Source organism: Elephas maximus, chromosome 5, assembly GCF_024166365.1.
Source record: "Elephas maximus indicus isolate mEleMax1 chromosome 5, mEleMax1 primary haplotype, whole genome shotgun sequence".
NCBI lineage: Eukaryota > Metazoa > Chordata > Mammalia > Proboscidea > Elephantidae > Elephas > Elephas maximus.
Genome location: NC_064823.1, coordinates 91,573,165 through 91,593,120, shown reverse-complemented (window position 1 = coordinate 91,593,120; position 19,956 = coordinate 91,573,165). Strand labels below are relative to the sequence as shown.

Sequence of the window (19,956 nt, the reverse complement as noted above, 5' to 3'; positions counted from 1 at the left end):
CAGGATGCTTCTTCATTAGATGTCATCCTAAACACTTTGAATATTTTACTCAATGAGAGCCATGTTATGTGACTTGGTGGCCATTCTAAGGGGCTTGGGACAGGAGCTAAGCTGACAAACAGCAGGGGAATATGCTGATGTGACTCAAATTGTGTGATCCCCCTCAATGATGATCTTTTAGGCGAATGAAACCAGATTTAAATGGTATTAAATGTTTTCTAAGAAATATACCACTGACTGGCATTGCTTCACATGGTAAAATGGCTCCCCTACTCAGGAGTAGGAGTGGTGCCAGCTCTGACATTATCTTACTTTTTATTTACTGGTTCATTATTATGCTTTCATGTCAGTGTTGCCTTCAAATTACAGGCTTGGTGTTTTTTTTTTTTTTTTCAGGACTCTTCTTATTCCATTTGATGACTTGGGGAGGTTTATTTTACTTTTAGAACTAAATAACACCCTTACCTGTTGCCGTCGAGTCGATTCCAGCTTATGGCGACCCTATAGGACAGAGTAGAACTGCCCCATAGAGTTTCCAAGGAGTGCTTGGTGGATTTGAACTGCTAACCTTTTAGTTAGCAGTCATAGCTCTTAACCACTACACCACGAGGGTTTCCAGCTAAATGACATGACCTTTAAATCCACTGGTGAACTGCACATCATTGAAATTCATTGAGAATACGTGGAAGTGTGCTGAAGCTCTAGTCAGTCCTACTGTGTTATCGTCCTCCTTCTCTTCCCTCAGGGTATTGCCATGCACGGGTCATGTGACCATCTGACCTTAAAAACTACACAAGGATGCTAGTGCAAATCCATTTGTTAAATAATAATAAAGCTAAATTTCTCTTTTTCCTTCCTTCCTTCCTTCCTTCCTTCCTTCCTTCCTTCCTTCCTTCCTTCCTTCCTTCCTTCCTTCCTTCCTTCCTTCCTTCCTTCCTTCCTTCCTTCCTTCCTTCCTTCCTTCCTTCCTTCCTTCCTTCCTTCCTTCCTTCCTTCCTTCCTTCCCTTCCTCCCTCCCTCCCTCCCCCCTCCCTCCCTCCCTCCCTCCTTTCCATCCTCTCTCTTTCTGTTTCTCTCCTCTTCCTCCCTCCCTCCCTTCCTTCTTTCGTTTCTTTTTCCCCCAGAGGAAAACACCTGAAGAATGACATTTGAGAATTTTCTTCCATTTCACTCCAACGAATTGGTGGTCCTCCCTGGTATGCACAACACCATTTGGAGATCACTTTACTATACCATGCGGTATTGCAGACTCCTGTTGCAATATTACCTCTGACACTAATGTGGAGTTTTAATGGTTCAGTTAATCACAGGTATGAATCCTAATGGAAGTCTTTCACTTTATTCAGAAAGACCCAGTCAGTTAGAATATACTCATAGTTTTGATACATGTACTTTGCAAAAGGTGTTTTTATTATTTCTAAATGACTTCCTTCATTTATTCACTCATTCAACAACAGCTTTTGAGCACTTTTTGTCTGACACACACTTTCTGCCAGATACTAGGATGCAATGGTGAGTGAATGCAGACTTTGCCCCTGTTATCATGCAGGTTACATCCAAGGGGGAAAGACAGGGACTAATCTAATTATCAGTCACATTTAAATAAAATTATAACTATGATAAGCACAACAATATAGTAGAGGGATTTGACCCAATCAATAAGATCAGGGAAGCTTTTCAGAGGAAGTATTTATTCAGCTGGGAGCTTCAGGAAGAATTGGAATTAGTTGGATAAGAGCAAAGAAAGAGCTTCATAGTTGCAGGGAACAGCAATGCAAAATCCTGCAGTGGGAAAGAGCACGTTGAGTGACTGAAAGAAGGCCAGTGTAACTACAGTATTGAAATCAAGAAGGCTAGAGTGGTAGGAAAGGTTAGACCATGCATGTCTTGTTGGTGTGTAAAGCATTTGGCCTTTATTGTAAATAATGGTACTCCATGGAAGTGTTTTAAACAAAGGGTAATATAATCAGGTTTGCAATTTGAGAACAATCTCTCTTGCTACATGAGAATAATCAATTTTAGGGGAAAAACAGTGCAAATGGATGACTTAATTATGATGCTATTTTAGTATTTCAAAGTAGAGGTGATTGCTTGGGTGGCTATGGCGACAGCATATATACAGAGGAATGCATTTGAGGGAAATATAGGGGATAAAGTTTAGAGGGATTGGTGATGAACTGGGTATTTGGAATGATAGAGCGCAGTATGTCAACGATGAATTCTAGGTTTCTGAATTGGGTAGAATAAAAGGTGTTATTATTGAAGGGATAGGAATTACTGGAAGAAGGCTAGGATGGTGGGGAGGGGAATCATGAATTTGATTTTGGGACATAATGTATTTGAAATAGCCAAGTAGAAATATCAAGCTGGAAGTAGACAAACAGGTCTAAAGTGCAGAAGAATTGGGCTGAGACACAGAGAGTCATTGGTAATGGGTGGTGGCTGGCGTAATGAGCGTGGATGAGCTCATCTAGAGAGAATACAGTGTGAGAAGAGAGGAGAGTGTAGGCCAAAGTTTTGTGGAATTGCAACCTTTAATGGCCAGGCAGAGGAGAAGGTGCCTGTCAAGAGCACAGAAAAGAAGTGGACAGAGAGGCAGGAAGGATAAGAAAAATAGGAGAACGGGTGCCATGGATATCTCACATAATAATCACAAAGTTTTAGACTTTTTGAGTTATCATGTACAATAAAGATCATCTATCCCAAATGATTTGATTTTACTGATGAATAAACAGAAGACCAGAGAAGAGAAATGAATTGCTTAATATAATAGAAGGTACTGGTACTAAGACCATGTCTTCATAGGCCTGTTCTGCTCATTTGATATCATCATTTTGTCTATGTGACAAGGATAATGATGATACTCTTATTACTATGGGAAAAGGGTATAACCCTTGGACTTGAAGTCTGGAGACTATGGTTTGAATTCTTGTTCTACTACTTTCCAGTTGAATGGCCTTTGACATGTTTCGTAATCTCATGAGCTTTACTTAGTGGTCGATAAAAATGATCTATTAATTCACATGACTGTTGTGAGACAAAGATTAGATAATATATGTGAAAGTGCTTTGTAAACTATAAAGTGCTGCATTAGAGTATTATGTTTTAAATGTTCAAAGTGTTTTCATAGAAAGATAAGTATATGAGATTAACTAGGAAAATCATAATCAGAAGAATTTAAAGGAAAATTTTTCTCTACCAGATATTTAAATATACAGCTGAAGTATTAAATAGTCTGGTGATAGTGCAGGCAAAGATTAATCAGTGAGAGACAGTAAAGTACAGAAAAAAAGACATGAAGGAATTCAGCATATGATAAAGGAGGCATGGCAAATAAGTCAATTGTGCTATTTAACACACTGTATTGGGACCACCACCTGGCTATCTTTTTGGGAAAAAGAAACTGACTCTTTACCTCACTACAAAATAAATTCTGGATGAATCAAAGATAAACTTATAAAAATAGAAATAACAATAGTACAAAAAGAAAATGTAAATGGACATTATTAAAGAATATTTGGGGTGGGAAAAGCTATTCTAAACCTGGCACAAAAGTGAGATATCATCAGAAAGGATTGATAATTTTTGTAATAAAAAAAATTAAGCCTTCTACTTGGCATGAAAAAAGAAAACACATTTAAACAAGAATCACATACTGGAAAAGTATGTGCAGCATAAATGACAGACAAATGTTAATATTTCTATCAATTTTTTTTTTCTATTTCATATAAAAAAGGAAAACATTTCAGTAGGAAAATCGTCAAGGTTATGACCAGGCGATTCACAAATGAAGTTATAAAAATGACCTGTAATACATAACAATCTACGAACCCTGAACAACAAACACAGATTTAGAGACGGAGAACGAACTAATACGGGGAAGCAGTGATTGTTTCCAGAGCCTGGAGCCAGCGTACCAGTCAGGTACGGCAAAAGCACAGAGAGCTGCTCCACCCCCCTGAACTAACCCTGGGAGGGAGACCAGCCGGTTCTGCGGGCGGCGTGGGACGCAGCCGGTAGGAGAAGTCCCCGGGAGGCAGTGACTGGTCTTGGAGCAGGAAGAGCAGCGTCCCAGCCGGGGAACCGTCCCGCCGGGATTTGGACTGGACGCAGGCGGCTTCATTAACATCCGAATAGCCTGAGCCAGAGGGAGAATTCAGATAGGGATCTGACTGCATTTTTTTTTTTAGCGGATTTTCTGGAAAAACTAGTTTCCCAGTGATGGCTCGGAGACAACAATCCATATCAAACCACTTAAAGAAGCAGACCATGACAGCTTCTACAACCCCCCAAACAAAAGAATCAATATCTTTCCCAAATGAAGATACAATCCTGGAATTATCAGATACAGAATATAAAAAACTAATTTACAGAATGCTTAAAGATATCACAAATGAAATTAGGATAACTGCAGAAAAAGCCAAGGAACACATGGATAAAACTGTTGAAGAACTCAAAAAGATTATTCAAGAACATAGTGGAAAAATTAATAAGTTGCAAGAATCCATAGAGAGACAGCATGTAGAAATCCAAAAGATTAACAATAAAATTACAGAATTAGACAATGCAATAGAAAGTCAGAGGAGCAGACTCGAGCAATTAGAATGTAGACTGGGACATCTGGAGGACCAGGGAATCAACACCAACATAGCTGAAAAAAAAAAGGTAAAAGAATTAAAAAAAATGAAGAAACCCTAAGAATTATGTGGGACTCTATCAAGAAGGATAACCTGCGGGTGATTGGAGTCCCAGAACAGGGAGGGGGGACAGAAAACACAGAGAAAATAGTTGAAGAACTCCTGACAGAAAACTTCCCTGGCATCATGAAAGACGAAAGGATATCTATCCAAGATGCTTATCGAACCCCATTTAAGATTGATCCAAAAAGAAAAACACCAAGACATATTGTCATCAAACTCGCCAAAACCAAAGATAAACAGAAAATTTTAAAAGCAGCCAGGGAGAAAAGAAAGGTTTCCTTCAAGGGAGAATCAATAAGAATATGTTCAGACTACTCAGCAGAAACCATGCAGGCAAGAAGGGAATGGGACGACGTATACAGAACACTGAAGGAGAAAAACTGCCAGCCAAGGATCATATATCCAGCAAAACTCTCTCTGAAATATGAAGGCGAAATTAAGATATTTACAGACAAACACAAGTTTAGTGAATTTGCAAAAACTAAACCAAAGCTACAAGAAATACTAAAGGATACTGTTTGGTCAGAGAACCAATAATATCAGATATCAGCACAACACAAGGTCACAAAACAGAACGTCCTGATATCAACTCAAATAGGGAAATCACAAACACAAACAAATTAAGATTAATTAAAAAAAAATACACATAACAGGGAATCATGGAAGTCAATAGGTAAAAGATCACAATAATCAAAAAGAGGGACTAAATACAGGAGGCATTGAACTGCCATATGGAGAGTGATACAAGGCGATATAGAACAATACAAGTTAGGTTTTTACTTAGAAAAATAGGGGTAAATAATAAGGTAACCACAAAAAGGTATAACAACTCTATAACTCAAGATAAAAGCCAAGAAAAACGTAACGACTCAACTAACATAAAGTCAAACACTATGAAAATGAGGATCTCACAATTTACTAAGAAAAACGCCTCAGCACAAAAAAGTATGTGGAAAAATGAAATTGTCAACAACACACACAAAAAGGCATCAAAATGACAGCACTAGAAACTTATTTATCTATAATTACGCTGAATGAAAATGGACTAAATGCACCAATAAAGAGACAGAGAGTCACAGACTGGATAAAGAAACACGATCCGTCTATATGCTGCCTACAAGAGACACACCTTAGACATAGAGACACAAACAAACTAAAACTCAAAAGATGGAAAAAAAATTTATCAAGCAAACAATAAGCAAAAAAGAAGAGGAGTAGCAATATTAATTTCTGACAAAATAGACTTTAGACTTAAATCCACCACAAAGGATAAAGAAGGACACTATATAATGATAAAAGGGACAATTGATCAGGAAGACATCACCATATTAAATATTTATGCACCCAATGACAGGGCTGCAAGATACATAAATCAAATTTTAACAGAATTGAAAAGTGAGATAGATACCTCCACAATTATAGTAGGAGACTTCAACACACCACTTTCGGAGAAGGACAGGACATCCAGTAAGAAGCTCAATAGAGACACGGAAGACCTACTTACAACAATCAACCAACTTGACCTCATTGACTTATACAGAACTCTCCACCCAACTGCTGCAAAATATACGTTCTTTTCTAGCGCACATGGAACATTCTCTACAATAGACCACATATTAGGTCATAAAACAAACCTTTGCAGAGTCCAAAACATTGAAATATTACAAAGCATCTTCTCAGACCACAAGGCAATAAAACTAGAGATCAATAACAGAAAAACTTGGGAAAAGAAATCAAATACTTGGAAAATGAACAATACCCTCCTGAAAAAAGACTGGGTTATAGAAGACATCAAGGAGGGAATAAGGAAATTCATAGAAAGCAACAAGAATGAAAATACTTCCTATCAAAACCTTTGGGACACAGCAAAAGCAGTGCTCAGAGGCCAATTTATATCGATAAGTGCACACATACAAAAAGAAGAAAGAGCCAAAATCAGAGAACTGTCCCTACAACTTGAACAAATAGAAAGTGAGCAACAAAAGAATCCATCAGGCACCAGAAGAAAACAAATAATCAAAATTAGAGCTGAACTAAATGAATTAGAGAACAGAAAAACAATTGAAAGAATTAACAAAGCCAAAAGCTGGTTCTTTGAAAAAATTAACAAAATTGATAAACCATTGGCTAGACTGGCTAAAGAAATACAGGAAAGGAAACAAATAATCCGAATAAGAAAAGAGAAGGACCACATCACAACAGAACCAAATGAAATTAAAAGAATCATTTCAGATTATTATGAAAAATTGTACTCTAACAAATTTGAAAACCTAGAAGAAATGGATGAATTCCTGGAAAAACACTACCTACCTAAACTAACACATTCAGAAGTAGAACAACTAAATAGACCCATAACAAAAAAAGAGATTGAAACCGTAATCAAAAAACTCCCAACAAAAAAAGCCCTGGCCCGGACGGCTTCACTGCAGAGTTCTACCAAACTTTCAGAGAAGAGTTAACACCACTACTTCTGAAGGTATTCCAAAGCATAGAAAATGATGGAATACTACCCAACTCATTCTATGAAGCCACCATCTCCCTGATACCAAAACCAGGTAAAGACATTACAAAAAAAGAAAATTATAGACCTATGTCCCTCATGAACATTGATGCAAAAATCCTCAACAAAATTCTAGCCAATAGAATCCAACAACACATCAAAAAAATAATTCACCCTGATCAAGTGGGATTTATAGCAGGTACGCAAGGCTGGTTTAATATCAGAAAAACCATTAATGTAATCCATCACATAAATAAAACAAAAGACAAAAACCACATGATCTTATCAATTGATGCAGAAAAGGCATTTGACAAAGTCCAACACCCATTTATGATAAAAACTCTTACCAAAATAGGAATTGAAGGAAAATTCCTCAACATAATAAAGGGCATCTATGTAAAGCCAACAGCCAATATCACTCTAAATGGAGAGAACCTGAAAGCATTTCCCTTGAGAACGGGAAGCAGACAAGGATGCCCTTTATCACCGCTCTTATTCAACATCGTGCTGGAAGTCCTAGCCAGGGCAATTAGGCTAGACAAAGAAATAAAAGGTATCCGGATTGGCAAGGAAGAAGTAAAGTTATCACTATTTGCAGATGACATGATTATATACACAGAAAACCCTAAGGAATCCTCCAGAAAACTACTGAAACTAATAGAAGAGTTTGGCAGAGTCTCAGATTATAAACTAAACATACAAAAATCACTTGGATTCCTCTACATCAACAAAAAGAACACCGAAGAGGAAATAACCAAATCAATACCATTCACAGTAGCCTCCAAGAAGATAAGATACTTAGGAATAAATCTTACCAAGGATGTAAAAGACCTATACAAAGAAAACTACAAAGGTGTACTACAAGAAATTCAAAAGGACATACTTAAGTGGAAAAACATACCTTGCTCATGGATAGGAAGACTTAACATAGTAAAAATGTCTATTCTACCAAAAGCCATCTATACATTTAACGCACTTCCGATCCAAATTCCAATGTCATATTTTAAGGGGATAGAGAAAGAAATCACCAATTTCATATGGAAGGGAAAGAAGCCCTGGATAAGCAAAGCATTACTGAAAAAGAAGAAGAAAGTGGGAGGCCTCACTTTACCTGACTTCAGAACCTATTATACAGCCACAGTAGTCAAAACAGCCTGGTACTGGTACAACAACAGGCACATAGACCAATGGAACAGAATTGAGAACCCAGACATAGATCCATTCACGTATGAGCAGCTGATATTTGACAAAGGACCAGTGTCAATTAATTGGGGAAAAGATAGCCTTTTTAACAAATGGTGCTGGCATAACTGGATATCCATTTGCAAAAAAATGAAACAGGACCCATACCTCACACCATGCACAAAAACTAACTCCAAGTGGATCAAAGACCTAAACATAAAGACTAAAACATAAAGATCATGGAAGAAAAAATTGGGACAACCCTAGAAGCCCTAATACAAGGTATAAACAGAATACAAAACATTACCAAAAATGATGAAGAGAAACCCGATAACTGGGAGCTCCTAAAAATCAAACACCTATGCTCATCTAAAGCCTTCACCAAAAGAGTAAAAAGACCACCTACAGATTGGGAAAGAATTTTCAGCTATGACATCTCCGACCAGCGCCTGATCTCTAAAATCTACATGATTCTGTCAAAACTCAACCACAAAAAGACAAACAACCCAATCAAGAAGTGGGCAAAGGATATGAACACACATTTCACTAAAGAAGATATTCAGGCAGCCAACAGATACATGAGAAAATGCTCTCGATCATTAGCCATTAGAGAAATGCAAATTAAAACTACGATGAGATTCCATCTCACACCAGCAAGGCTGGCATTAATCCAAAAAACACAAAATAATAAATGTTGGAGAGGCTGCGGAGAGATTGGAACTCTCATACACTGCTGGTGGGAATGTAAAATGGTACAACCACTTTGGAAATCTATCTGGCGTTATCTTAAACAGTTAGAAATAGAACTACCATACAACCCAGAAATCCCACTCCTGGGAATATACCCTAGAGATACAAGAGCCTTCATACAAACAGATATATGCACACCCATGTTTATTGCAGCTTTGTTTACAATAGCAAAAAGTTGGAAGCAACCAAGGTGTCCATCAACGGATGAATGGGTAAATAAATTGTGGTATATTCACGCAATGGAATACTACGCATCGATAAAGAACAGTGACGAAATCTCTGAAACATTTCATAACATGGAGGAACCTGGAAGGCATTATGCTGAGCGAAATTAGAGGCAAAAGGACAAATATTGTACAAGACCACTATTATAAGATCTTGAGAAATAGTAAACCTGAGAAGAACACATACTTTTGTGGTTACGAGGGGGGGAGGGAGGGAGGGTGGGAGAGGGTTTTTTATTGATTAATCAGTAGATAAGAACGGCTTTAGGTGAAGGGAAAGACAACACTCAATACATGGAAGGTCAGCTCAATTGGACTGGACCAAAAGCAAAGAAGTTTCCGGGATAAAATGAATGCTTCAAAGGTCAGTGGAGCAGGGGTGGGGGTCTGGGGAACATGGTTTGAGGGGACTTCTAAGTCAATTGGCAAAATAATTCTATTATGAAATCATTCTGCATCCCGCTTTGAAATGTGGCGTCTGGGGTCTTAAATGCTAACAAGCGGCCATCTAAGATGCATCAATTGGTCTCAACCCACCTGGAGCAAAGGAAAATGAAGAACACCAAGGCCACACGACAACTAAGAGCCCAAGAGACAGAAAGGGCCACATGAACCAGAGACCTACATCATCCTGAGACCAGAAGAACTAGTTGGTGCCCGGCCACAATCGATGACTGCCCTGACAGGGAGCACAGCAGAGGACCCCTGAGGGAGCAGGAGATCAGTGGGATACAGACCCCAAATTCTCATAAAAAGACCAAACTTAATGGTCTGACTGAGACTAGAGGAATCCCGGCGGCCATGGTCCCCAGACCTTCTGTTGGCACAGGACAGGAACCACCCCCGAAGACAACTCATCAGACATGAAAGGGACTGATCAGCGGGTGGGAGAGAGATACTGATGAAGAGTGAGCTAATTATATCAGGTGGACACTTGAGATTGTGTTGGCAACTCTTGTCTGGAGGGGGGATGGGAGGATAGAGAGAGAGGGAAGCCGGCAAAATTGTCAAGAAAGGAGAGACTGAAAGGGCTGACTCAAGAGGGGGAGAGCAAGTGGGAGTAGGGAGTGAGATGTATGTAAACTTATATGTGACAGACTGATTGGATTTGTAAACGTTCACTTGAAGCTTAATAAAAGTTATTAAACAAAACAAAACAAAACAAGAGTAACACAGCCCTGGGGCAAGGACTAGAAAGCAGGAGGAGTCAGGAAAGCTGGTGATAGGGAACCCAAGATTGAGCAGGGGGAGTGTTGACATGTCATGGGGTTGTGAACCAATGTCATAAAACAATATGTGTACTAACTGTTTAATGAGAAACTAGTTTGTTCTGTAAACCTTCATCTAAAGTACAATAAAAATAAGTAAATAAATAAAATAAAAATTAAAAAAAAAAAATGACCTGTAAGTGTACTGAGAGAGATTAAATCTCAGGGAGTGATCAAAGAAAAGCAAATCAAAATAATAATGGGATGTCATTTCTCACCTCTTGGATTTGAAACAATTAAAAAGATTTACAAATACCTAATGTTGTTAATAAGGAGCCCTGATGGGGCAATGGTCAAGTACTTGGCTGCTAACTGAATGTTGTCACTTCCAACCCATCAGCCGCTCTGTGGAAGAAAAGACCTGGCAATCTGCTCCCATAAAAATTACAGCCTAGGAATCCCTTAGGTTCTACGCCATCCTATAGGGTCGCTATGAGTTGGAATCGACTCAATAGCACACAACAGTGTTGTTAATAATGGGGAAATGAGTATATTAAAAAAAACAAAAAAACCCAAACCCATCGCCATTGAGTCGATTCCAACTCATAGCAACCCTACAGGACAGAGTAGAACTGCCCCATAGAGTTTCCAAGGAGTGCCTGGTGGATTCGAACTGCTGGCCTTTAGGTTAGCAGCTGTAGCTCTTAACCCTACGCCACCAGGGTTTCCAAATATAGTGCTTTTATATATGGCAGATGGGAATGTAAATTGGGGCACTAATGGAGTGCACTCTAGAGATTAAAATAAAATTTAAAGTGCATAAACCTCCGTACTGACATAAACAAATGATTGAATAAATGAATAAAACATGGGGAAAATAGACAAAAAGAATTTTAAATAATTTATGTATATACTCTGCCCTTAAGTGTGGACTGCATATAGTACAGTATGAAAAGGGGAGTGGGGAATACTTTACGGTGTCAAAGTGAAGTAGCAAAAATGCATTTTCTTTAGTATTTTAATCTTAGAGAGAATATATTTTCTCACTTGTTTTAGTATAGCTGTATAAGCTGTGATTAAATCTCTAGTCCTTGGAAAATGGTGCAGGCTCTGTTCAAAATATAGCTGAGCAGCCTGTTCCACTCTTATAACAAACACCCAAGTATCTTACAACATGTTTTCCCCTGTTCAAAATAGGTGATTGAGAGCTTGACATGACTAACGCCATAATGATGCTCTAAGTAATTTCTAAAAATTTTTTTATTGTACCAGCTGCACCCGTCTCTTCCAAAGGGGTGCAGAGCTGTCTCAGTTCCTGTGGCCTTGGTCTTTCTTCTTTTTTTTTTTTCTTTTGAGAAACGACCTTCAGCCTGCAAACTGACAGGAAGGCTCTCTGGCATTTTTAATCTGCAACTTCCTTACTCCCTATCTCAGCCACAGTGGACTTGGCAAAACATTCCCACTAGCCGAGAGATTCTTATGTGAGTTTTTTAGAGTCCGGATGTCTGATATGCATATCTTTAATTTAATAAAGAGTTTCTTTGTAGTTGTTTTGTGATGTATAAGACTATCTGTGGACTACGCGCTCAAAACATTAAGTAACCCAGATCTTCCCCATATAAAACCCTTCCATCAACCCTTTAAGGTAGACAGAATTTGGGAGAAATTTAACCCCCTCTGTCTCTTGAATACTGGTATTCAATAAAGCCCTCTTACTGCTTACCTCCTCCTGTCTCAGAATTGGCTTTGCGGCAGGCGGCTCGAACCCACGATTTGAGGTAACAAAAGCCTAATACTTGATAAACGTGACCTCAGCCAGGTGATCAAGGTCAACATCAACAGCACTAAGTCGTGTTGATAGTATGTACCCTTGATATTATGTGATGAAAATGGCACTTGTCCTCTGTTGTCTTCCTTCCCAAAACCCATAACCGCAGTCTAACCATGAGAAAACATCAGATAAATATATGTGAAGGTTTTACAAAATAATTGGCCTATATGCCTCAAAACTGTCAAGGTTATAAAAAACAAGGAAAATCTGGTAAACTGTCGGAGCCTAGAGGAGTCTAAGGAGACACGACTACTAAGTTAATGTGGTATCCTGAATGCAAAAAGTATCAGTATTGGTTCTTTAATTATACCAAATGTATCATGGCAATGTAAGATGTTAATAGTAGGAAAAACTTTCTGTAGTATCTTTGCAACTTTTCTGTAAAGATAAAATCATTCTAAAATTAAAAAAAAAAAACTAACAATTAAGAAAAGATAAAAAAAACAAAACAAAAACTCTCTAAACCAGTTGTCATTGAGTCAGTTTTGACTCAGGGCAACCTCATGTGTGGCAGAGTAGAACTGTGCTCCATGGTCTTTTTTTTTTTCCTATTGTTTGCCAATTCAACAATTTTGACATGTATAATTCAGTGATGATTACATTCTTCATGTTGTGCAACCGTTATCGCTATCCTTTTCTGAATTAGTTCACCACCCATAGAGTTTTTAGTGGCTGAGTTTTCAGAAGTAGACTACTAGACTTTTCCTTCCAAGGTGCCTCTGGGTGGATTTGAACCTCTAACCTTTCAGTTAACAGCCAAGCATGTTAATGGTTTGAACCATCCAGGGACTCTAAAAACTTCCTGGAGAGAAATGAAAAAATGTGTAGACCTTGTAATTGTACTTCTGGGAATGAATCCCAAGAAGATAATCACCCAAGTGTGCAAAGATGCATGAACAAGGGTAGTCATCAGAATTTTTTTTTTATACTTTTTATTGTGCTTTAAGTGAAAGTTTACAAATCAAGTCAGTCTCTCACTCAAAAACCCACATACACCTTGCTACGCACTCCCAATTACTCTCCTCCAGTCATCAGAATTTTGAATATAATAATAAAAATCTGGAAACAACTTCTGCTGATAGATGACTGGTTAAATAAAATGTTGTACACCTGTTTACTGTAACATTGTTCAGTTATTTAAAATGATGTATTTCTAAATTTATTAATATTTTAATATTTGCATGACATATTTTTGAGAAAAAAAGCAAATAATAACGTATAGTTTAATTCCACTGATAGAAAATTCTGTGTGTATGTATGTGTTTGTGTGTGTTGTGCATGTATGATGTTTGTAGTTTGCATAGGGAGTATTTAAAGGAAGTTCCTCAAAATGTTAATAGTGGGTATATCTGAATGTTGAGATTTTGTATGTCTTTTTTCTTCTCTACGTTTTCTTGAATTCCTGAATTTTCTACATGTTTGTGCATTATTTTTATAATAGATAATACTAAAGCTACTTTGATTTTTTAAAAAGTTCTATACATACTTTATAACTGACTTTACAGAATATTTTTGAGAATAATTTAAGAATAATGAGCTAGAATACATAACTTTTTTGTCATTTGGGATAATTTTCTAAAGATTTATTACGTACCTTCCGAAAGTGCTGGTAGTTCTGTTCAAAATAAATTTATTTAGATCACGTCTTTTCACATGGCTGAATATTTTTATGCTTTATTGCAATTCCTCTCCAAATTAGCATTTTGCAATTTTACATATGCTTCATTAGAGATGAACTGACCTAACATATCTGATCTATTCTGACAGGAACTGAATTCATTAGGGCTGAGCACACCTCCTGCATTTTGCAATAACAGCATATAACCAACAACAACATATGAAGCTGGGTATCTTCAGAATGAAGGTGGGGTTCCTCTCAATACCTAACCTTTTGGTTTGCTTTCTTTTATTAAGCTGGGTGCACACCTGAGACATTACCAGATGTCTTGGTGTGGGTGCAAGGACTACATTATGAATAACTGTGTGCTCAGACTGGCCTCCTGATCATGTGTATCTCTAGCAGCTTCTTCAAGAAATTTAGGAATGTCCATTGGTTTGCATTCCAACCAGTGAGATCTCACAGTAAAAATCATATAACAAATATTCCTGTGCACTTCTAAAAACAGGTTGGGCGCTGAATGTAGTAAGTAGGGCAAGGAGAAATTTCTTGGTAAGTCTTTAATGGAAGTTTTATCTGAATTTCCACATTTTCTGGAATATTCCCTAATTAAGACTCTTTCTTGTTTTTTTTTCTGTACCACTGCAGTGAGTTTCTATGGTTCCTGGGTGGCACAAGCAGTTTGTACTTAGCTACTAACCTAAAGGTTGGTGGTTTGAACCCATCCAGTGGCACTGTGGAAGAAAGGTATGGCAATCTGCTTTCATAAAAATAATAGCCAAGAAAACTATGGAGCAGTTCTAGTCTGTAACACATTGAGTTGCCATTGAGTAGAAACTGACTTGAGAGGGATGGGTTTGTTTTTAGTTTGGTAATGAGCTTCTAACTAGCCTTACGGTGTGTGGACTCTTCTCTTTCTAGTCTAAATACTTCTGAACATGAATCTGTTAGAGCCTGGTTACATCATGTTGTGTACGTGTTCAGGACTTCTTAACTGCAAAATAAAGCCCAAACTTGTTAACCAAGCACATTCCTACATCTGTGTCTTGTCTCAGGCTTTGGACACTGTGTGTCCTACTCATTCTTACAGCCAACCTGAAATCACCTTTTAAAATAAGTCTTCACTGATGATCTCCAAGATTGGATATAATCTATACTCCCTCTGCATCGTCTAACCACAGACTCTCATACCTTTGGTACTCTCATGCCATCTCCCCACTATGTATCGTGTATCACAAGTATTTTTAAACTTGTTTAAGCTTCCATGGTAGAGTAGGTCTATGAGGGCAGGATCTATATCTACTCTATTTTTGTTTGTCCACAATGTTTGGCGGAGTTAGTGCTTAATAAATATTTATTGAGGGAACAAGAACTGCCATTTCTAGCACTATAAGCTTTTACTTCCCAGTGTTAACCCTACCTCTGCCTCCTATCCTAGCTTTTCCTCCCAAATCATTCTAAGTCAGCTATTTATTCTGATATCATTGAATATTTAAATCATATACCTAACTTCTCTTGCTCTAATTCCATGCTGGTAAGTCTTCTAATAACTTGGCTTCCAGTGAAGCTTGCCACTAGGGGAAGGGTTAGGCAAGCTGATGATTCAATCCCTCAACAGTGATAGTTCTCAAAGCGTGGCCCCTGAATCAATAGCATCAGCATTATCTACCTGGGAGCTGGTGGTGGATTCCAGCAATCTTTGTTTTAACAAGCCTACCAGGTGATTCTGCTCCATGCTAAAGTATGAGAACTATTGAAATAATTGATATTCTTAGGACTGTCTTTAAATAGGTTAGGGGGAGTGAGCAATCCTGAGACTGGTCAACTCTAGCCCTGCGGGGTTGAAGGCTGGACACGGCTCTGTGGTGATATATGAATGCTAAGGGTCCACATGTGAGGTTTCCTGGCAGATAGTCAGTGGGCCTCTTCAAATGAGAGCCCAAGCTTGCTTTGCATACAGTGAAACTTGCGAGATCCAGAACTTGACGGGACTGCCTTGTTTTTCAGGGTCTCGCAAGTTTTCTGCCTTTGACAGGGTGCGGTCTTACCACTTCTGTATTGCTCTCTATTAGTGAAAAATATGTGAGTTTTCCTTCTTTGACAGGTTTCCATCTTTCACAGGTTTTACTGTATTTCCATTCAAACTTCTGTGTCTATCATTGAGCCAAAGTATGGTGTTGGCCAAACTATGTCATTATTAACATGGCAAACATATCTTTTAATACCTACTATTTTGTGTATTTGATTAGATAAGGAAAGAGGAAAGAAGGCCAAATGAAAAGGCTTTGAAAAGGCAATCTCAAGGGTGGTAGCAATAAAAAATGATTACCTTGCTCAGGCAATAGCCTGCAAGTGTTTAAAATCATAATCAAATAAACTGCGTATTTATTCATGGCCCTTCTAAAACCTTTTCACTCATAACTTAAGAAAATGTGAATTAGAGCTGATAGGCTAATAAATTAACTTTGGAAAAGCACAGAGAAATACATCTTTCATCACTTGTTGTTGTTAGGTGCCGTCAAGTTGATTCCAACTCATAGAAACCCTATAGGACAAAGTAGAACTGCCCCATAGGGTTCCCAAAGAGCGGCTGGTGAATTTGAACTGCTCACCTTTTGGTTAACAGTCTGAGCTCTTAACCACTTTGCCACCAGAGATCCCTTTCATCACTAAAGGAGAAAAACATGCAAAGCATGTAGCAATTGAAAATGTATGAAAAATACTAGGTTCAATGTATTCATTTTATAATGGAATAAAGAGCAATGACAAAATTAACTTACCATAGATTCAATTCTTTCACTCAAAGTCCTGTATTCCTGTGTACCTGGTGAATTTAACTGATCATTATATTCAACACTTAAGATTTGAAAGCTGCTATGGTAAAAGTAAGATTTTTGATCTGTAAAGAAAAAAAAAGAGGTAGAATCAGCCTCACATTACAAACTAGTTTAATATTTATATTATTTGGGATTTAAAAAAAAAAAAGGAGCCCTGGTGGCACAGTGGTTCAGACCTTGGCTGCTAATCGAAGGGTCTATAGTTCAAATCCACTGGCTACTCCTTGGAAACCCTATGGGGCAGCTCTACCCTGTCTTATAGGGTCACTATGAGTTGCTATTTGGGATCATGGAGGCAATATTACATAATTTAATAAATTTGCTTTCCTTAAAAGAAAGAAAATGCTATATTTAATATAAATGTAATTATAAAATCACTATTTTTCTTTCAATTTTTAAAAAAGCTGGAGTTAAAGATGTATTAAAATCAGAATAGCATCATTATTTGAGAAAATGAAATTATTTAGGAATAGTATAATTTTTATTTCACTATATTTTAGGGAGATTTGTGGTGGCATATTTATTCATCCAAAAAACATTAATGAATATATTATATTCTATTATTACTTTATCATTAACGAAAGACCCAAAGTAATTATAAATAGTTTTTAAAAAATACTTCAAATAATAGTCTTTACAGAGGCATTAGTGATTTGTCATTACTGTTTCCTGGACTAAGCTAGAAAATAAGTCTTCTGACAGGATGTCTAATCTGATTGTGGATGTGAATTTTTTCCATCAAAGCAGGTCTTCCAAAGGGCATGGTCAGCTAGCTGTGTGATGGAGATAAGATCCCTAAAACATATCTGCCCACAACCCAGAAACATTGTGAACACGGACATAACTACATGAAATCTGTCTCAGGGAAAATCTGTGTTTGCTTTCCATCATTTGTAAACAGTACTTGTGCAGAGAAATACCTAGATCAAGAGAAAAAGCTGGGGATCCTGGGAGAAAGGTGGCCCTTCATAGCAGAAGATGGGCAAGTCTTTCTTGGGCCAGTGGTCACTGGGATACAGTTTACAGAACACTTACCAAGGTTCCTACTCTTAGGTTTAAGTGTAAGAATACAGTGTCATTAACAGTGATAATTCATTTGATTTCATCTGAAACTTGATGTCTCTTTTCCTACCTTCTGGAATTTACCTTACAGATAGTTGACTCCAGGTAATTTTGTAAAAACAGACTGTAGTCAAAACACAACTTAGTCACAGCTTTTTAATAATAACTGGTTGAAATGATTATTGACAGTTACTGCCTTTTCTAATATTGGTAATATTATTGCACCATTTGGAATGTTTCAACCTTTGCATGGTTAAGTATTTTTGCCTGTCTAAAAGTATTTTTTACAATATTTTCTAAAATTCAAATTCCTTTATGGTCAATTTTACTCACACTTCGAGGAAGAGGGAGAGAGAGAGATTGAGAGACAAAGAAAACAATTTATTTTCTCTCCTAATGTTCTATTATTGTATGTAACTTTAGGCTCTTTCCAACTTTTCTTTATTATAAACATTGAATAAAAAAATATTTTTTTATTCAATGTTTATAAAAATATTTTTTATTCAAAGTTTATAAAAAATTTTTATTCAATGTTTATAAAAATATTTTTTATTCAATGTTTATAAAAATTTTTTTATTCAATGTTTATAAAAAAATTTTTATTCAATGTTTATAATAAAGAAAAGTTGGAAAGAGCCTAAAATTACATACAATAATAGAACGTTAGGAGAGAAAATAAATTGTTTTCTTTGTCTCTCAATCTCTCTCTCTCCCTCTCCCTCTTCCTCTCCCTCTTTCCCTCTCTTCCTTCACACACACACACACACACACAAATTTAAATGACTTAACTAAAATATATCTGAAATAAAAATAATCTCACAGTATGTTTTAAAGGAAAGAAGCAGATTTTAAAAGGCATGATATTATGTAGTAAAATGTGACACATTTTGTATATCCACATTAAAGCATTTGAAAGAATATTCACCAAGATATTTAGGAAGACTATGAATGAGCAGAGTATGCATATTCTTTATATCATTTTTTCTTGTCTGCACTCTCTAATATTTTAGTGATATAATAATAAAAAGTTAAACAAATAATATAAGAACAGAATTTTAAAAGAAGTTTATTTTTACTCCCTTTACTTAACTGCAAAGTCATCTCCTCACTATTATACCTATTCTACTTATAAGACTGTGTTTTCAGGAGACAAGACATGAATTAAAAATCCTTAGATATGTCTAAGTTTTAGGTGTTGAAACTTAAGGTTCTTTTTAATATTTCACTGTTATGATTTTATCAGGTTATTAAATGGAGAAGGAAATCATGGTATTAATGAAAAACATAATGGGCAAATTCAAACAACAGAAAAGTATCAAGAGGTTTTGTTTCCTTTGGCTAGCATAATCATTGCCTGAGTAATAATGTTTGTTAAACTATAAAGGCTAAAGAAGAGAAGAGAAAAAAATACTGATTATAGGAAAATACAAATGTAAACGTATATTTAGTGAAGAATTATAAGACATGTAATCATGTTATATTAAAAACCAAAAGTGGCAAAAAGAGAGAATGCCAAGCTTTTCATCTGAAAGTATATTTAGTTGTCTAGTCCAAAGACCAATAATTTTCTGGTACTTACCAAAACCTAAAAAGTAGATAAGTAGAGCTATAGTCACTGCCAGGATCATCACCACTGCAACGACAACGAGAGCGACCACACATGGATTCAGGAATCTTGAAGTTGATGGCACCCGTCCTGGCCTTAAAGATCAAAAGTTCACCCATTTTACCCATAGAAGCCATCATGTAGTGCTCATGATCATCTTCTGCCTTCCTAAACCTCTTAGATTGCATCTGACTCAATTTACAGGAAGTCAAATGATTCTTCATTGGAATATAGTCCTGGAAGTGAGTCTGAACTGAACAAGATTCTCTTTAATGGATTTTCTTTAAAAAATTTTCACCTCAAAAATGTTGACATTTGGGTAGTTTAATAGATGAATAAGGCAATGTGACTTATGATTTATAGTTATTTTCCCTTTGTATTAGTCATCTAGTGCTGCTCTAACAGAAATACCACATGTGGATGGCTTTAACGAAGATA

General features: G+C 36.9%; 1 protein-coding gene across 1 annotated transcript in view; it reads right to left on the bottom strand.

Moving 5' to 3' along the window:
• TMPRSS11D (transmembrane serine protease 11D) overlaps positions 1 to 19,956 on the bottom strand; it is a 77,631-nt gene that overhangs the window by 25,777 nt on the left and 31,898 nt on the right. The window contains exons 2-3 of the mRNA XM_049886165.1: positions 19,492 to 19,613; positions 16,794 to 16,912 (exon numbers count right to left, since the gene is read on the bottom strand). Of these exons, the coding sequence (XP_049742122.1) occupies positions 16,794 to 16,912; positions 19,492 to 19,613 (241 nt within the window). The remainder of the gene's footprint in view (positions 1 to 16,793; positions 16,913 to 19,491; positions 19,614 to 19,956) is intronic.